We start from the raw sequence: 18,613 nt of genomic DNA on the forward strand, positions 1-18,613 counted from the left end.
TCCTTCCAATAAGTAGGGTCTCCAGCGTTGGACGACTAATACAACAGCCATTAATTCCCTTTCGTACACCGGTTGGGCTCTATCTCTTAGGGCTAACGTGTGACTGTAGTATGCAATTGGTCTCTTCGCCTAAATTAGTATCGCCCCAACACCATAGCCTGAAGCATCAGTTTCTATTTCGAAAGGCTGATTAAAGTCTGGTAGTGCTAGTTCTGGAAGAGATGACATTACCTTTTTGAGCCGTTCAAATGCATCCTCGACTTCAGCAGACCATTTATATCCCCCCTTTTTTAACAACTGTGTTAATGGTGCTGCAATAGCTCCATAGTTTTGTACAAAGCGTCGATAATATTCTGTGAGTCCCAGAAAACCTCTAACTTCTTTGATGTTCATGGGTTTTGGCCACTTAGTGATTGACTTAATCTTCTCCAGATCCACTTCAACCCCTTCTCCGGATATAATATGGCCTAAATATTCCACTTTTTGCTTGGCAAAACTGCATTTCTTCTTGTTTGTGTATAACTCGTGTTCTCTTAGTACGGATAGCACCTTTCTCATATGTTCCATGTGATCAACTGTGTTTTTACTGTAGATGAGTATGTCATCAAAGAATACTAGCACAAATTTTCTCAAAAAGGGCTTAAATATTGTATTCATCAATGCTTGAAAGGTGGCTGGTGCGTTAGTTAACCCGAAGGGCATGACTAAGAACTCATAATGACCCTCGTGAGTTCTAAAAGCCGTTTTTTCAATATCCTCATCCACCATTCTAATTTGGTGATACCCTGACTTCAAGTCAATTTTGGAGAACACAACTGCTCCACTTAGTTCATCAAATAGTTCCTCAACTACTGGAGTTGGGAATTTATCTGGAATCGTTGCATTGTTCACAGCCCTATAATCCACACAAAAGCGCCAACTTTCATCCTTTTTCTTCACTAGTAGGACAGGGCTAGAGAAAGGGCTGATGCTGGGCCTTATAACCCCTGATTCCAACATTTCCTTGACTAGTTTCTCCATTTCTTCCTTCTGTTGAAACCCATAGCGATAGGGTCTTACGTTTATAGGATCAGTTCCCTGCTTCAAGTGTATCTGATGTTCTATTTTCCTTCTGGGAGGAAGTTTTTCTGGCCATTCGAACACATCTTGAAATTGTTTCAACACCGTGCTCAAGGCGCTATCGACTTCAATCTCCATGTGTATCTTGCAGTAATCGTTGTTTGCAAGTTCTATTGCTCGGCATTCAACGAGGAAACCTTCATCTTCCATTCCCCAAGCCCTGATCATATTCTTGAGGCTGACCCTTGCTTTAGTCAAGCTTGGATCTCCTTGAATTTTGGTGGTTTTTCCTTCAACGGAAAAGGTTAATAACAAGTTTTTTCAGTCCACTGTGGTTACCCCTAAGGAGTGGAGCCACTGCATCCCTAGTATAATATCAACACCATCGAGCTCCAAGGGTAAAAAGTCTTCCTTGACTGTCCAGTTTTTCATATGTATTTCCAGTTTCTCACAAATTCCCTTACCTTGGACAGCAACTCCTGAGCCTAAGATAACATCGTAGTGTGCCGTCTCCTTAATTGGAATGAGCAATTTCTTGACTAATTTTTCAGATACAAAGTTATGAGTCGCGCTGCAGTCAATTAGTATTGCCACATCTTCATTCTGCAGCTTGCCTCGCACCTTCATGGTGCCCGGGTCATTCAAGCCTACCACTGAGTTAATTGACAGTTCAACAAAGGTGGTGGTGTCCCCTTTGACTTCTAAGATATTCAATTCTCCCTTCTCTATCTCTTCTTCATCGACAATTTCGAGCTCTTCTTTATCATTTGTTACTACAAACATTTTTAACTCAGGATGCTCCTTTATTTTACATTTATGGTGTGCCGAATACTTCCCGTTGCATCTGAAGCATAAACCTTTTTCCTTCCGTATTTGGAATTCTGCGTCCGGTAGTCGCTTATAGGTTCCTTCTTTTCGATTTTCAGTTGGGCCTGGGCTTCTCAAGGTGATCGTTCTTATAGGAAATGAGGTATTTCCTGTAGTTTCTCCAGCAAAATTGTTAGTGGTGATCTTATTTCCTGTCTATGTTTGAACGAAGTTTTTCCTGCTGGAATATTGATTCAAATTTGCTTCTCTTCTGAAAATCTCTCTGTTTTCTACCAACTGGGCTACCTCCATCATTTCGGCTAAAATCTTCAGTTTGTAGAAGGCAACTTCAGCTCTTATCCAAGGTAGTAGTCCATTCATGAAAGTATCCTCCACCACTCGTTCTGGCAAATCGGATAATGGCTCAACCAGCTTATCGAACATGTTCCTATACTCTTCTACAGAGGATTCCTGTTTGAGTCGTAAGAATTGTGCACTAATAGTTCCATCCTTACTTGATCTAAATCGCACTAGCATTCGTTCTTTAAGGTTCGTTCAGCTTGTAAACTTATCCCTTTCTTCTTGCGATCTAAACCAGTTTAGCGCCAGGCCGTCGAAACTAATAGTGGATACCAACACTTTTTCAGACTCGGACAGTTTGTGGATTTGAAAGTACCTTTCGGCGCGGAATAGCCATGAGTCAGGGTCTTCGCCGGTGAAGACCGGCATTTCCACCTTCTTGAATTTGTTTCGGTCACTGTAGCTTTCATCGGTTCGCTCTGTTTTTTCGTTTCAGTCGTCTCCGAAATTTCGCTTCGATTCCTCTGTTTTGCTCGATGAAGCTTCGTTTTCCTTTCTTTTATCGTTTTCGGCGTTGCGTGCAGGTGTTCCTTCCGTTCTTTCCCTCATCGCGGATCGTTCCCGCACATTCGTTTCCATCATCGTTAACAACATCTACTGCTGCTTTTCTGATTCCAGGCGCATTAATTCAAGATTCTTCGAAATTTCCCTTAAGCTAATTTCGATCGCAGGTACCTTGCTCATTTCTTTCTTCATTCCAGCGATCTCTTGATCGATTGCCTCCAGTCGCTCTTCAATGCGTGTTTGGACCATTCTGAAGCTACGGATCGTCGGCTCTGATACCAAATTGATGGAACACCACCTTTTGGTATTAATTTCCTCTTCTATATAGATTCTGATAAAGGATACAATGTGGACCATTCTGATACCAAATTGAGTGAACTCAATTCCTTTCTCTCTCTACTGCCTTTCTCTCTCTCTCAAGAAATTACTGTAAATCTTCTAAAAAAATTCTCATATCATTTCTCCTGAATTCTATTAGTATTTATACTAATCTTGCCAGCCTCTAACTAACTCACACGTGAGGAATATAAGATGTGTTACTACAACTAATATAACAAACTAATGTAACAAACTTCAGCTGATATAACTACTGATATAACTAACTTTTCCTTCTGCTGTAAACAAATCTAATTGGGGGTCTAACAGATGAGGTGGCTTTAAGATCTGCCCTGCTAGCAGAATTACTTAGCATACAAAATTGAAGAGAGAAACTACATTCAGAAAAGTAAATTGAACTGGCTGGCTGTGGGGGATGAGAACACTGGTTTCTTCCATTGTTTTCGAAATGCAAAAAAGAGGAGGAACCTAGTCACGGAGGTGGTTGATAAGCGAGTGGCAGCAACGAAGTCCTTTCGGGACATTGAAAGGCTTATTTTGAGTTTCTTTGATTTTCTTTACAAAAGAATTCCGTGGGATAGATTCATTCCACTCATCACTGACTGGCTTTGCGTCACCCCCAGTCAAAATGTAATACTTGTTACCTTATTTTCAGATGAAAAAATATTCAAGGCAGTAAAGGCTCTTGGAATAAACAAAGCTCCGAGTCTGGATGGTTTTACCGCGAATTTCCTTATTAAGCATTGGCCTAAGCTCAAGTGCAATTTTAAAAATTTGCTAGTTGATTTTCAGAGCAATGGAAGTTTATCTTATGATGTTGGTCTAAACTCTAGTAAACTCTGCGATTAGTGGGATATGGGTGGATGTTTAAAGAGACAGTTGACCGGAAGGTTCTTGACTGATAATACAGGCTGCATATGGGTGGATGTTTAAATTAAGCGAATGGGTGCATTTTTCATCTTATGATGTTCTAAACTCCGGTTCGAGTGCTTCTCATATTGTTGTTTATGATTGGAAAATAAAAGGCTAGTGGAAGAGACAATTGATGGAAAGATTGTTTTGTCGACGATGGCCATCTATCAGTCTAAAGGTCTCACTCTTGTGGATAAAGAGGTGAAGGAACTCTTAGATAGCATTTCCGAAAAGCAAGGAAAGCGAATGGATTAAGTGGAATCTGCAAAAGATATTCCACGTTCCATTGAATCTTTCAAGGATTAAATCAATATGATTGAGGTGAAGCACCTTTTGGATTATTTCAAGACATTTAATGAATTCTTTTTAAGAGAGTTGAAGCCTGGTGTTAGAGCAATTGCACATCTGGAATGTGGTGATGTTGCAGTATGTGCTGCTGTTTGCTGACTAATGGCATTTAAGTCATTTGATGACGACCTAAGGGGTGGAAGTTTTCAGTTCAAGGTCCTTTAGGGCAAGATATAAGTGCAAGTGCTTTTAAGGATGGGTCGATGATGATATTTCGATTGGCACCACAAGATTTTCATTGCTTTCATTTTCCAGTCTCTGGTTTCATCGAACTAATTGTAGACATACCTGGATGCCTGTATACTGTTAATCCAATTGTTGTCAATAGCAAGTATTGCAATGTCTTCATAGAGAGCCAGTGTTCAGTCCGGATGGTTTTACTGTGAATTTCCTTGTTAAGCATTGGCCTAAGCTCAAGTGCAGTTTTAAAAATCTGCTCGTTGAGTTTTAGAGCAATGGAAGGTTTATCTTATGTTGGTCTAAACTCTGGTATTTGATTAAACTCTATGATTAGTGGGATATGGGTGGATGTTTAAAGAGACAGCTGACCGGAGGGTTCTTGACTGATAAACAGGCTGCATATGGGTGGATGTCTCTGATTGAACCTTGGTCAAAGCTAATGAGAGCATTGTCATTATAGAGGGGGTTTATAACTATTCTGGTTTGAAATAATATCTTTTCCAGCTGCTTGTGGATCATCCTCCAGGCATCTGATGCAAATAGTTTGAATATGCCTGGTGCAAATAGTTTGAATATAATCCATATATTATCGAAATTACCGTTGACCACTTTGTGATTCTTGATTAACCATTGCTTTTGATTTTGGGAGGAAGGATGACAGGGTGCTTGATGATTTCCTTTTTGGTTGAAAAAATGGCTGGGGTCCTTTTTTTGGGCCTTGTTGCTGGTATGTTAGAATTGCTGGACTTGACCATCTCTACATAACTTGGTTTTTCCACCGATGACTGAGGGGGAACCTTTGTTGAGTTGCTTGAGAACCGTCTGATATAATCCTCTTTTTCTTCGAACTTTTCCAGCATCTTACAGAAGGACAAGCAACCTTGCTGATTTTCTCCAGGACAGACTCTTATGATGGAGTGACCTACTAAGGCCAAAGGTCACAGCTAAGGACCCATCCAGATAACTCCCATTCTGAAAATTTTGATGTTCGTCGGAGAGGACTGGCTGCCGGCCGGAAAGGTGGGAGGAGAGAGGAGAGAAGAGAGGGGAGAGAACTTACCTCAAACCAGAGTAGCAAAGCTACCCACTGGTTTGTTATTTCTTTGCAACTCTACTATTTTTTAAGTTCTATTTTGTTTTAGAGCATTCATCGTCTCCATAACTGCTAATTTCTAATTTGGATCATCTAAGTTTCCATTGTTGAATCCTCTTCTTCCAGTTTCCTGTATCTCAGTTCCCTATTCAAGTCCTGTATCTCAGTTTCCATTATTGAATCCTCTTCTTCCACTACTTCCAGTTCCTCCCCGTTTTCCTGAACAACTAGTACTTTAAGTTCCTTCTGGTCTTTCACTTTACACGTGGCTTGCAAAAAATCTTTCCTCACAACAAAAACAGAGACCCTTCTCACGTCTGGCCAGAAATTCTTTATTAGAAAGTCATTTTAATGGTCCTTCCCGTCGAGTAGGCGTTTGAAGCTTGATTCTCCCCTTATCACTTCTCAGTTCTCAATCTTTTGGGCCAACTTCATCATTTGAGCAAGCCCAATAGGTTCCCAACATTCCATATCTGCCTTAATCCATGGTTTCAAACCATTCATAAATGTCTCTCTTCTAAGACAGCCTTTTGCAGGAAAGGCAACGGTGCTACTAATTTATCAAATAAATTTCGTTATTCTTCTACTTTAGTTTCTTGCTTGATCATTAAAAACCTTCCCATAATTGATCCCTCACGGCCTGATCGAAATCGAACAATCAGTCTCCTCTTTAAATCTTCCCAATTAACAAACAGTTTACGTTTTTCATGAGATCTATACCAATCCAAGGCTGCTCCATCAAAACTAATAATAGACACCGTCATCTTCTCGGACTCAGTAAGCTTGTGTATCTAAAAGTATCTCTCAGCCCTAAATAACCATGATTCAGGATCATTTCCTACAAAATCTGGAATTTCAATTTTCTTAAATATGCTTCTGTCTCCCGCAAAATCCTCTCCCTCCAACTTGGTGCATTTTTCCTGATACTTTCCTTCCATCATCATCGATTGACTGACATCAACCATGCTGTGAATTTTACTTGATGATCCTTCTTGTACTTCTTCCATCGTTGTCTTTCCTTTGATCATTCCCTTGATATATTTCAAGAAAGTTTGTTGTTGCTGCTGGTGCTGTTCAGCTTGTACACCTAGCCTTTCAATGCTCTTTGCCAACGATTCCTTAATAGATGGTAATCCATGTAACTCTGCCTGAATGCCTGATATCTCTTGATCAACCGTTCCAACTTTTCCTCAATTCATTTTGATCCATGGTGAAAACGCTGCACAGATTCGAATGTCTCTAATACCAAAATAATAGAACACCAAGTAGGGTGTTCTATTTTTTCATTAAACAGCCGAACTTTTATAGAAAAACAGTACTAACACAGTCTTGAAAACACAGAACACAAGAACTAATACAGAAATTAATCAAGTTCACAATAAAACATCAAAACAGAAAAGTACTTCACGATAATGGAAATAACTTGCTACAGACCACAGTAACCGAACACTTTCTGCATTCCCTACTCTCTAGGAAACTACAGCCTTCCACTTCCAGATACTGATTAACCACCCCCATCTTCCCTTCCCCCTTCCCCTTTAACTTCCTCCCATGTAACTAACCATGGTCCCCACCAAGGTGGTTTCCAATTCCTCCACCATTTCCCTTCTCTTTTGCACGTACAACTTCTCCCTTTTTTCTCCTACCATATTGTAAAATAATTGGTCTATCAGAATGATAGATATAGCGATGGTGATTAGGGTTCCGCAACGGTGGCTAGGGTCCGAAGACGAAACAAAAGCAATCCTAAAGCTCTGATACCATGAAGCTATGTATAAGAGAATGGAATTTCTTATAATTGAATGGTGAGAAAACCCTCCCATCCATACATAAGAATTCTCAATCAAATAGCTAGACTGAAGCAATCAATCTAAGTCTATATGGAAATAAAATATACATAGAATACATAGGGAAACAATCTTAGTAATGCCTAATTTACAGCGGAGTATTGAAGCTTGATTTCCTACACTTTTCCACCTGGAACCAGATTACTGATTTTTTCAATCTTCAGGGGATCAAATACAATTTAGTTGAGTTATTCATTTTATTTTGATGAAGTCTATGCACTGATTATCGTATATATATTTTTAATTTTCCCCTATCTTGTAGGTATTTGAAACGAGGTGTTAATGAAAAAGGTAGAGTGGCAAATGACGTGGAGACTGAACAGATCGTTTTTGAGGATGTCCCTGAAGGGATTCCTATGCAATTAAGTTCTATTGTCCAGAATCGTGGCTCAATCCCTCTTTTCTGGTCACAGGAAACTTCTCGCCTGAACTTAAGGCCTGATATTATATGTATGACCTTGATTCCGTTGTACTTGTTCTCAATCAGCTTTTGTATTATTCCTTGAACCCAACTTTTTTTCCAGTGTCAAAGAAGGATCAAAATTATGAAGCAACAAGACTTCATTTTGAAAATCTTGCTAAAAGATATGGAAACCCCATAATTATATTGAACTTGATAAAGGTACTTGGTTTAAATTTATTTTTTTAATACTTTAACAGTACTCGTAATAATGGTTACATTCAATTGATGGAAGATTCGATACTAGAGCGCCTGTTGGTGTTTTCAGATTCATGCTTTAATTGAATTATTAATCAGTCTGAAGTTATATTTGGCTTTTCATGAAAACAGACACGTGAGAAGAAGCCACGAGAATCTATTCTTCGTGCTGAGTTTGCTAATGCTATTGACTTCATTAATAATGATTTATCTGAGGAGAACCGTCTTAGGTTTCTTCATTGGGATCTACACAAGCATGCTCGGAGGTCTGTGTCTTGTGACATGAGTTTTGGGAACTTGTCTAGAATTTTTGTTTAAGTGTTTGTTACTTTTGACGTATTCTGTTTGGTTTCCTGTCGTTAAGTTTTTGTCTGGAGAAAAGCTACTTTGGTTTTAATATTGTTCCTTTCAACTTCCAGTAAAGCTACAAATGTTTTACTGCTTCTGGGGAAAGTGGCTTCTTATGCGTTGAAACTTACGGGATTCTTTTATTGTCAAGTTACTCCAGCTTTAAGATCTGAAAGGTACTTAATTATCCTGTCATTTTTGTATGTGTATTCATTTTTAGATTCAATTACTTTCTTGGCCACTTATATGATGGAATTGTATGTGAAATTAAACTTGAACACATCAAATATCTCATCCTCGTATCAATGGAATCCAGCTAGGGGTTGGTTTTGGATAAAAACCGCTGCTGATTGCCAACAACTCAACTCTTATTGGTCGATTCTGATGGTTTATGGAGGTGTTGAAGACGTTGGCCAGCCCATCACATGAGATGGGGGGGGGGGGGTTTGTTTGATCCTATTTTTTGTGAAACGTGACAAAAAAAAGTGAAGAAAGGAGAAAAGAGAAGAAAATGAAAAATAAAAAAGATAGAGAGAAATTGACAAATGGAGAAAGAAAAAAGTATGAAAAGGAAAATAAGAGTGAAAAGAAGGGAAGAAAACAAAACAATGGATTGAGAAAAAAGATGAAGCAAAAATGGAGAAGAGAAATAGTGTAATAATAATAAAAAAGAATAAGAAATGAAAAAAATTATGTTGGTTATGTGAGAGGAGAGAGAAATTGGAAATTAACTGTTTGGGAGAAGATGAATGCTCTAAAACATAATGAAACTTGGGAAATAGTAGAGTTTCCTAAAACAAGAAACCTGTGGGCTGGTATATGGGTGTTTACACTAAAATGTTATGCTGATGGAAATAAAAGATACAAGGTCAGACTGATAGCTAAAGGATTCACCCAAATATACGGAATTGATTATTAGAAAACATTTGCTCCTGTTACTAAAATTAACTCCATTAGAGTTTCTTTTTTCTCTTGCAGTTAATTTAGATTCGCCGCTTTACTAACTTGACGTGAAAAATACCTTTTTGAATGGTGATTTTGTGAGCTTACCATTTTCTGCTGTTTTAGAGTTTTTGTTTCCATGTAGATTGTTTCTCTATAATTGCAGGGTGTCTTCTTGAAAGGAAACAGCTGAAGTATGATGTATTTTATCATTTTTATTAATTTGTTTGGAGATGATGAGGGCACTAAGGGATCTAAATAACCTTATTAAAATGCTTGGGTGTGCCTACTGATACTTGGGTCATTTATTTTATGTCCTCTTATGCTCAGTCTCATTTTTATTGATGAAGAGACTTTTTTCTTTTAAAAATTAAAGTTCTCAATTAGCTACAATAAATACTATTTTACCATTCCTATTTGCTACAACTTTTACTATTTTACATTTATCATTTTTTATTCTTTGCTTCAATATTTACTATTTCCTTCTCAAACTAAAACAATTTACATCTCAAACACATACTATTATAGCTCAAACTAAAATAACCTACTCGCCAAACACAAATTATTATAACTCAACTATAATAACCCACTTCTTGCACCAAACGCCCTCTTATTGATTTCTGATTATATTAGATATTTTTACATTTTACATAGTTCATGGCCCTTGCTTCTGTCTGATAATATTTCGTACATACCCACTAGGTCTAACCTATTTAGCCAAAACTAATATCTATATGCATTTGGCCAAAGTGATGGCTGGTTAGCTAAGAAGCATGGGTATAGAACACAACACTATATTTTTTAAAAACACAAGGACAGATTTATTAAAATATACTTTTTAAAAAATATACATCATTTTTACACCAAAAGAAGGTTTAAAGTAAACGTTTTGATGCATTTAGATGTTTAAAAAATTAGCTTGATGCATTTCACACTAAGAGTTTATTATTATTGCCGATATATATGCCTTTTTAATCTCCACTTGACCAATATTTCATCATGTCTAACAAATTTGTTGCACTAACAAGTGTCTTATGTGTCAAACAAATGTTAGAGTGCTTGACATGAACACGTTAGTCAAACTTAAGTGTTTGTGCTTCTTAGTAAGTTGGTTACTGTGCATATTCGTGTTTTCTTTCCATGGTTATGTTTCTGAGCTGATATCTCCCACTCAATGTAAGAATGAATGATAGATTTTAGCTAAGGAGTACAGTCTGGTTGGCAATGGTGTCACTTTTCTGGTAGCAAGTTTCTTGACTTTTCCCGAAAATAAACTTTATATGAAAACTTTCTGTCAGGAGTGAAGGAAATTGTAGCATATCTTCTCAGTTACATTCAGATAATGATGTTGAAGATGCTGCTAGCATGGAAAAGCAAATAAGTGCTGACAACCTTACTTCTAATGGGAATTACGTTATTAAGCAGTCGTTATTCCAAAGTGGGGTGCTCAGGACCAATTGCATAGACTGCCTCGACCGTACAAATGTTGCACAATATGCATATGGGCTTGCTGCTCTTGGACACCAGCTTCATGCCATGGAAATTTTAGATTCCCCCAAAATCGATCTTGATGCCCCTTTAGCTGATGAGTTGATGGCATTTTATGAGAGAATGGGTGACACACTCGCACACCAGTATGGTGGCTCAGCAGCCCACAATAAGGTACGTCCAATATCTTCCAAAGTGCTTCCATTGTGGGAAATGTAATTCAATCTTTAGTTAATATTATCATTATTATTTTAATTTCATATCAACATGATAATTCAATCATTGATGTTATAGATAAAATCCTATTGACTAAACAAGAATAATGGAGTAGATATTGAAAAACAAACTCATACACAATTTGTTTGAGGCGAGAGTATCTTACTCTCTTTAGGAAGATTCAAGCTCTCTGCAGCGTCTATTATATTTATTTATATAAACTGCCGATGTAGCATATATCCTCAGAAATGTCTCCCCCATGATATAATAACTCAATTGAAATGTAGTGTAGCTCAACAAACCACCTAGTATTGAAAGATTGAGCTCAAAACACTCATTTTATGGTCTATTTCTTATAAAAGAGCAAAAGAGAGAAATATGAGAAAGTAGAAAGAATAGAAGATTGAAGTTATTGGGTTCTCTTGTTGTTTAGAAAGTATTTTAAAAAGATTTATTTATAGGAATTTTGCCAACCAAAGAAGAAAGCAAAAGGTAAGTTCTCTCTTCTCTTTCCTCTCTCCTCTCCCCCCCTCTTCATCTTTCCCCTTCCTCTGCCTCCCTTCTCAGCTCTTCCTCTCTTTCTTGTCTCCGCAACAACTGCAATTTTGCTCCGATCAGACTTCAAATTGGACTTTTCTGCATTAGAAACTGTTGGAAATTAGGGGCTAGTGGAGTGTTTACAGCTACATACTTGATCGATTGAATGCCAACTAAGGTTTTGAATTTTAGAACTCCTTTGAATCATTTAAAACATTCTTTTCCTACTGTTTGGTTGTTCTCTGACTTACCTATTAAATTATTTGGTTGTGTTGCTTTTGTTCAGAATCCCAACCTTACACACGCTAAACTTGACCCTCGAGCTCTTACATGCATTTTTGTTAGCTCTGTCTGCCATAAAAAGACCTACAAATGTCATGACTGTTTGACCAAATAGTATTTTGAGTATGGATGTGTCTTTTGGAAAATCAACCATCTTTTTCCTAAAATTCTCTTTGAGGGAAGCCACTTAACCTTGAAGTTAATTTTTGGGACGCTTCACCTATCCCAAACATCATTTATACTAGAAGAGACTTGCCTCAAAGGAATAAAAAACAAACAGTTGATTCCAAAGATCTAGGTAACATACATTCTCCTTTTACTTGCTCTAATTCTCTCGGTTCTTCTTCTTATAAGTCCTTGGCTGATATCGCCGATCGTCGAGATACACCGCGCATGAGCTTCACACACCGTCAGAATATCTCTGCAGAGTATCCACGTACCAGCGTGGAAGCGCGTGAAGCCTCTGATTTGACCTTCGTCTTATAGGCTTGTCTTGAATCTTTTTCTCTGGTTGGTCTATACAGTTGGGTCCATCGAAGAGTATTTAGGTTTGACGAAAACTGGAGGCTATGCCATCGTTCTAGAGTTTTGTTCCAATTTTGCAGCTATTTGAATTGATTTTTTTTTGTTTGTGTGGACTAAAATCAGTGTGTGCCTCCAGTATGGCCGACATAAAAAATTTAGTGGTTTCTAACGTTATTTCCTTATCCTCTAAGATCACAGAACATAAGTTGGATCTAATTATTATGATTGGCATCGAACAATCTTGTTCTATTTGAGAAGTACTGATATGGATGATCATATGACCGAAGTTCCCCAAAAGATGCAAAGAAGGATTGGCTTCGTGATGATGCTCGTCTATATTTTCAGATAAAAAACTCCATTGAGAGTGAGATAATTGGATTGGTTGATCACTGTGAGTCTGTTAGAGAACTTCTGGAATTTTTAGATTTTCTATATTCAAGTAAAGAGAAAGTACATAGAATGTTTAACGTTTGTATGCAGTTTTTTTGTGCTGAACAAAAAGCAAAGTCTGTTACTAGCTACTTTATGCACCTTAAGAAGATAACTGCCGAGCTTGCTTTGTTGTTACCCTTTAGTCCTAATGTTAAAGTTCAACAAGCTAAACGACGGAAGATGGTTGTTATGATCTTTTTTAATGGGCTCTTTCTTGAATTTGGAATGACGAAGGCATAGATTCTCTTTGACTCTAAGATTCCATCATTAGACGATGCTTTCACTCGTGTCCTTCGCATTGAAAGCTCTACGACTGTTGTGTCTATTCCTCAATCCAGTAGTGCTCTCATTAGCAAGAACAATAACCCTCGGGCACCTCGAGCGGTGGATAGCAATGTTCAGAGGAATAGTTATGATTATCGAAAACCAGATTCTGTAGAGATTGTTTGTAACTATTGTTAGCCAGGCCATATGAAACATGATTGTTGGAAGTTGTTATATAAGAATAGTCAACGATCTCAACATGCTCAGATAGCTTCCACATGTGATATACCAGAGGCATCAGTTACTATTTCTGCAGATGAGTTGCTAAGTTTCAGAACTACCAAGATTCATTATAAGCGTCATCTTCCCCTACTCCTTTTGCATCCACTGTTGCCCTAGGTAATACAAAGTGTCTTCTTACATCATCTACCAAATGGGTCATAGACTCTGGTGCACAACCCATATGACAGGTTATTCTCGCCTATTTTCTAGACTATTGTACCCTGCCCCTTTTCCATCTGTCACATTGGCAGATGGCTCCACATCTTCTGTTCTTGGCTTTGGCATTATTCACCTTACCCCATCCTTTTCTTCGACTTCTGTGTTACATTTGCCTAACTTATTCTTTAATTTAATTTCTATTAGTCCACTTACTCATGACCTAAATTGTGTTGTCATGTTCTTTTCTAGTTATTGCTTGGTTCAGGATCGTGTGACGAAGAAGATTATTGGTAGAGGATATGAGTCGGAAGGTTTTTATCTCTTTGATCATCAAGTACTACAAGCTGTGGCGTGTTCTATCGTTCTTTCTCCCTTTGAAGTCCATTGTTGTTTAGGTCATCTATATTTGTTCGTGTTGAAGAAACTTTATCTCGAATTTAGGTTTTTGTCCTCTTTAAATTGTGATTCGTGTCAAATTTCTAAATTTCATCGTCCAGTCAATAAATGAGCAGGTGTTCAATTTGAGTTAGTTCGTTCTGATATTTGGGGTCTGTGTCCAGTTGTATCTCAAACAGGTTTTCATTATTTTGTTACTTTTTTTTACGATCATTCTCATATAATTTGGTTATATTTAATGAAAAATCGTTTTGAGTTATTATCTCACTTTTGTGCCTTTCATACTGAAATAAAAAATCAGTTTAATGTCTCTCACAACTTTGCCCACTGATAATGCGGGTGAATATTTTTCTCATACTCCGGGGTTTTATTGTGCGAATATGACACTATTCATCAGTTTTGTGTGCTAACACTCCATCTCAAAATGGTGTTGCCGAACGGAAAAATAGTCATTTACTTGAAACTTCCCGTTCTTCATCATTTCAAATGCATGTTCCGAAATGTTTTTGGGCAGATGTTGTTTCCATGGCTTGTTTTTTGATTAATAGAATGCTTTCCTTTGTTTTTAATAGTGAGATTCCTTATCGTGTTCTTTTTTCTACCAAGTCTTTGCTTCTTATTGCTCCTAAGATATTTGGTCATGTCTATTTTGTTCAAGACATTTGTCCTCATCATACTAAGATCCCAAATCCTTGAAATGTATCTTCTTGGGTTATTCGCATGTTCAAAAGGGATTCGTTGTTATGGTCATACCCTTGAAAGGTATTTTGTTTTGCCTGATGTTGCATTTTTTTAGGATACACCCTTTACTTCATCACCATCGAGTTCGTGTCATGGGGAGGATGACAATTTTTTTTATATATGAGGTTACCTCTCCCACACAATCCTCTTCCACTGATGCACCTCCTTTCCACCCGTTGCTTTCTCGAGTCTACTCTCGACGACCTCTACACAACCTTCAGACTTATGTCCTCCATCAATATGCCTCCTTCATGCAATCTGAGGCCAAGTGATGATCTTCCCATTACCTGTCCCACACCATCCTCTTCCACTGATACGCCTCCTTCTCACCCCGGGTAAACGCAAGTGTACTTACCCTGTTTCTTCCTTTATTTCCCATCACCAGTTGCCTCCCCCCACATATGCTTTTATTACGTCTCTCAACTCCACATCTATTCCTAACACTTTTCATGAAGCTTTATCTCATACTGGCTGGCGAAATGCAATGATTGAGGAGATGACTGCTTTAGATGATAATGGTATTTGGGATTTGGTATCTCGTCTTGCAAACAAGGCAATTGGTTGTAAATGGGTGTTTGCTATTGCTAGGCCTCCAATCACCCAAGTTTATTAAAAAAAGAGGAAGAAGGGTAAGAAAGGCATTTCAGCATAGACAAAATGGTAGTTAGAATGGCCAGTGGTCCCAAGGGTACGTGGCAGCAGTAAAAGGGGTCTATATATATGGGAGCTTTTAGCTAGGGTTAGGCATGGGAATATTTTGGAATGTTTTGAATGGACAACCTTGTTCATTAGGGAAAGAACAACCCTCTCATCTGGCTGGAATCATTTTGTGAGAACCTTTGTAATGATCGACCATTCCTATATAAATATATAAGTTCCAGATTGCCTCCTATTATTACAGTGTATGGTGTGATAGGCTTGTTCTTGTTCTGTGTTATCTGTTAGTTTCTGTGTGTGTGCTGGTATTATTGTAACAGGTTATTCGGGACGTAATATTGGTATTAGAGCGAGTCGACAATCTGGGGAGGTGGAAGAAGATGACGTAGAAGATGATAGAGGATCGTTTAACCGCTTCAGAAGCAGAGATCGAGGCGATTAAGCAAGAGGTCCAAAGGCTGTCGTTATTGGAGAAAAATTTAGAGAAGGTGCACGTCATGTTGTCGGCGATTTACGAGGACCGCCAGAGACAACTGAGAGGTTTGGAAATGACTGGGATAAGCACCGGAAAGAGGAAGTTCAGGAATGAAGACACGACCAAAGAGGAGGTGGAAGAAGGGGAAACGTCCTTGAGCATGGAAACAGGGGCTGGACAGGATAGGATCAAGTTTAAAAAGTTAGAGATGCTGGTTTTTAACGGGGAGGATCCGGATGGATGGTTCTATAGGGCGGAACATTACTTTCAAATGCATCTCGGGTATTTCGTCTATAAAAAACTTTCCTTCAGGGTCAACTTCATATGAAAGATTTTGGCCAATTGAAATATTTTTTGGGCATTGAAGTGATGAGAAGCAAGAAAGGTATTTATTTGTGTCAACGAAAATGTGTACTTGATTTGTTGTCTGAGATAGGAAAATTAGGAGCCAAACCAAGTGGTACTCCAATAATGCCAACTCAGCAACTTGTTAAATAAAGAAAATTATGTAAAGATCCTGAGAGATATAGGAGATTAGTTGGAAAGTTGAACTACTTAACAGTGACTCGATCAGACATTGCTTATTTTGTAAGTGTTGTAAGTCAGTTCATCTCTTCCCCTATTGTGGATCATCGGGCTGTAGTAGAGCATATTCTATGTTATCTGAAAGCTGCTCCTAGACTTGCGATCTTATACAAAGATCATGGACATACGAGAGTCGAATGTTTTTCTGATGTTGATTGGGCAGGATCTCAAGAGGATAGGAGATCGACTTCTGGATATTGTGTCTTTGTAGGTGGAAACTTGGTATCATGGAAGAGTAAGAAACAAAATATGGTTTCTCGTTCGAGTGCTGAGTCAGAATATAGAATTATGACACAATCTGTGTGCAAAATAGTATTGATTCACCAACTATTATCTGAGATAGGTTTCAGTATTAAAGTGTCAGCTAAATTATGGTGTGATAATCAAGTTGCACTTCACATTGCATCTAATATAGTATTTCATGAACGAACTAAACATATTGAGGTGGATTGTCACTTCATTCGTGAGAAAATCCACGATGGGTTGGTGTCCATAAGATATTTGAAGACTAGAGAACAATTGGGAGATATTTTGATCAAAGCTGTAAATGGAGCAAAGATAAGATATCTGTGCAACAAGCTGGACATGATCAACATATTTGCTTCAACTCAAGGGAGAGTGTCATGACATATATTTATAATATACGTCCTTTATCGTAATTGTACATACAGTCTAAAGTTTCTTTGTTCTCTATGTTTATGTAACTTTGTTTTTACTTTAAATGAATAAGAAATATACTTTTCTCTGAATTCTTGATTACACAAACTATCTTTCTTATGAAAAATTGTCTTACAGTCATAAAGCCTTCACATAAAAAATAACCAACCTGTTTGTTCTAAGGAATTTATTGGAGGCCTTGAATAAATTAAATTGGAAATTAGCAGTGTTGGAACAGATGAAGGCACTGAAACACAATTGCACATGGTACATAGTTGAACTACCAAAAGAAAAGAAAACAGTGAGATGCAAGTGGATGTTCACATGGTACATAGTTGAACTACCAAAAGAAAAGAAAACAGTGAGATGCAAGTGGATGTTCACGGTAAAATGTAAAACCGATGGTAGTGTTGAAAGGTACAAGGCCAGATTGGTTGCTAAGGGGCTTACTCAGATCTATGGAGTTGATTATCAAGAAACATTTGCTCCATTTGCTAAAATCAATTCTATTAGAATTTCACTGTCTATTGCAGTTAACTTCGATACGCCTCTTTATCAATTTGATGTTAAGAATGTCTTTCTCAATGGGGAATTAGAAGAAGAGGTATTTATGGACTTGCCACCTGGTTTTAATGTAGGTCTCGGGATTGACAAAGTGTGCAAGTTAAAGAGATCATTATATGGTCTTAAACAACCTCCTAGATCTTGGTTTGAACGCTTCAAAAAAGCAGTCACGAGCTATGGATTCAGTCAAAGTCAAGACAATCATACAATATTCTACAAATATACAAGAAATGACAAGGTTGTGGTTTTGATTGTTTATGTTGATGATATCATTCTTGTAGGCAGTGATGAGACGGGACTGGTTTTCGTGAAGAAAAAATTAGCATACGATTTTCAAATCAAAGATTTGGAAACTTTAAAGTACTTCCTAGGCATGAGTTTGCCAGATCCAAAAATGTCATTCTTGTCAACCAAAGGAAGTATATTCTTGATCTGCTAAAATAGATAGGTTTACTTGGTTTCAAGGTAGCAAAATGTCACGTCCCATGAAACGACCCCAAAATCACCCTCAAATTTGCGTCAAAATGTGCCCACGGCTCCTTTAGCAAGGCCAAGGAGAGCCCTAACGTGGCCACAAGACAGCCCACGGGTGGCCACAACACGCCCATGACATTGGTGTGTGCCTTTCGAGGACAGCTCACGGGTCCCTTATGCGTGCCACGTCTAATGCTCACGATAGCCCATGTGCATGCCCACACGTGGGCATCGGTCATAGGTGTTAGTTGTCACGAGTATACTTGTACAAGGCATTGTTTGCCTATGGCCGCATGTCCAAACATCCTCAAACCACCTTATTTTTATGTTTTGTACTTAATTTAGCTTATTGCTTTCATTTAGTTGTCATCAAGCTAGAGTATGATGTTTCGGCAGTTTCATATGCAAGCTTATCAACGGTAAAATTGTTAAAATGTGCTATATGGGAGACATAGTAGTTGAATTTCCAACCAATCTAAGCTTTC

General features: G+C 38.0%; 1 protein-coding gene across 8 annotated transcripts in view; it reads left to right on the forward strand.

Moving 5' to 3' along the window:
- The window catches only part of LOC103499357 (phosphoinositide phosphatase SAC4), a 62,110-nt gene that overhangs the window by 12,583 nt on the left and 30,914 nt on the right, over positions 1 to 18,613 (forward strand). For all 8 annotated transcript variants that reach the window (XM_051090845.1, XM_017047089.2, XM_051090842.1 and 5 more), the window contains exons 6-10: positions 7,709 to 7,896; positions 7,971 to 8,068; positions 8,237 to 8,370; positions 8,524 to 8,628; positions 10,693 to 11,056. In XM_051090845.1, coding sequence (XP_050946802.1) covers positions 7,709 to 7,896; positions 7,971 to 8,068; positions 8,237 to 8,370; positions 8,524 to 8,628; positions 10,693 to 11,056 — 889 coding nt within the window. The remainder of the gene's footprint in view (positions 1 to 7,708; positions 7,897 to 7,970; positions 8,069 to 8,236; positions 8,371 to 8,523; positions 8,629 to 10,692; positions 11,057 to 18,613) is intronic.

The sequence above is a fragment of the Cucumis melo genome, chromosome 10, assembly GCF_025177605.1.
Source record: "Cucumis melo cultivar AY chromosome 10, USDA_Cmelo_AY_1.0, whole genome shotgun sequence".
In the NCBI taxonomy this organism is placed as follows: domain Eukaryota; kingdom Viridiplantae; phylum Streptophyta; class Magnoliopsida; order Cucurbitales; family Cucurbitaceae; genus Cucumis; species Cucumis melo.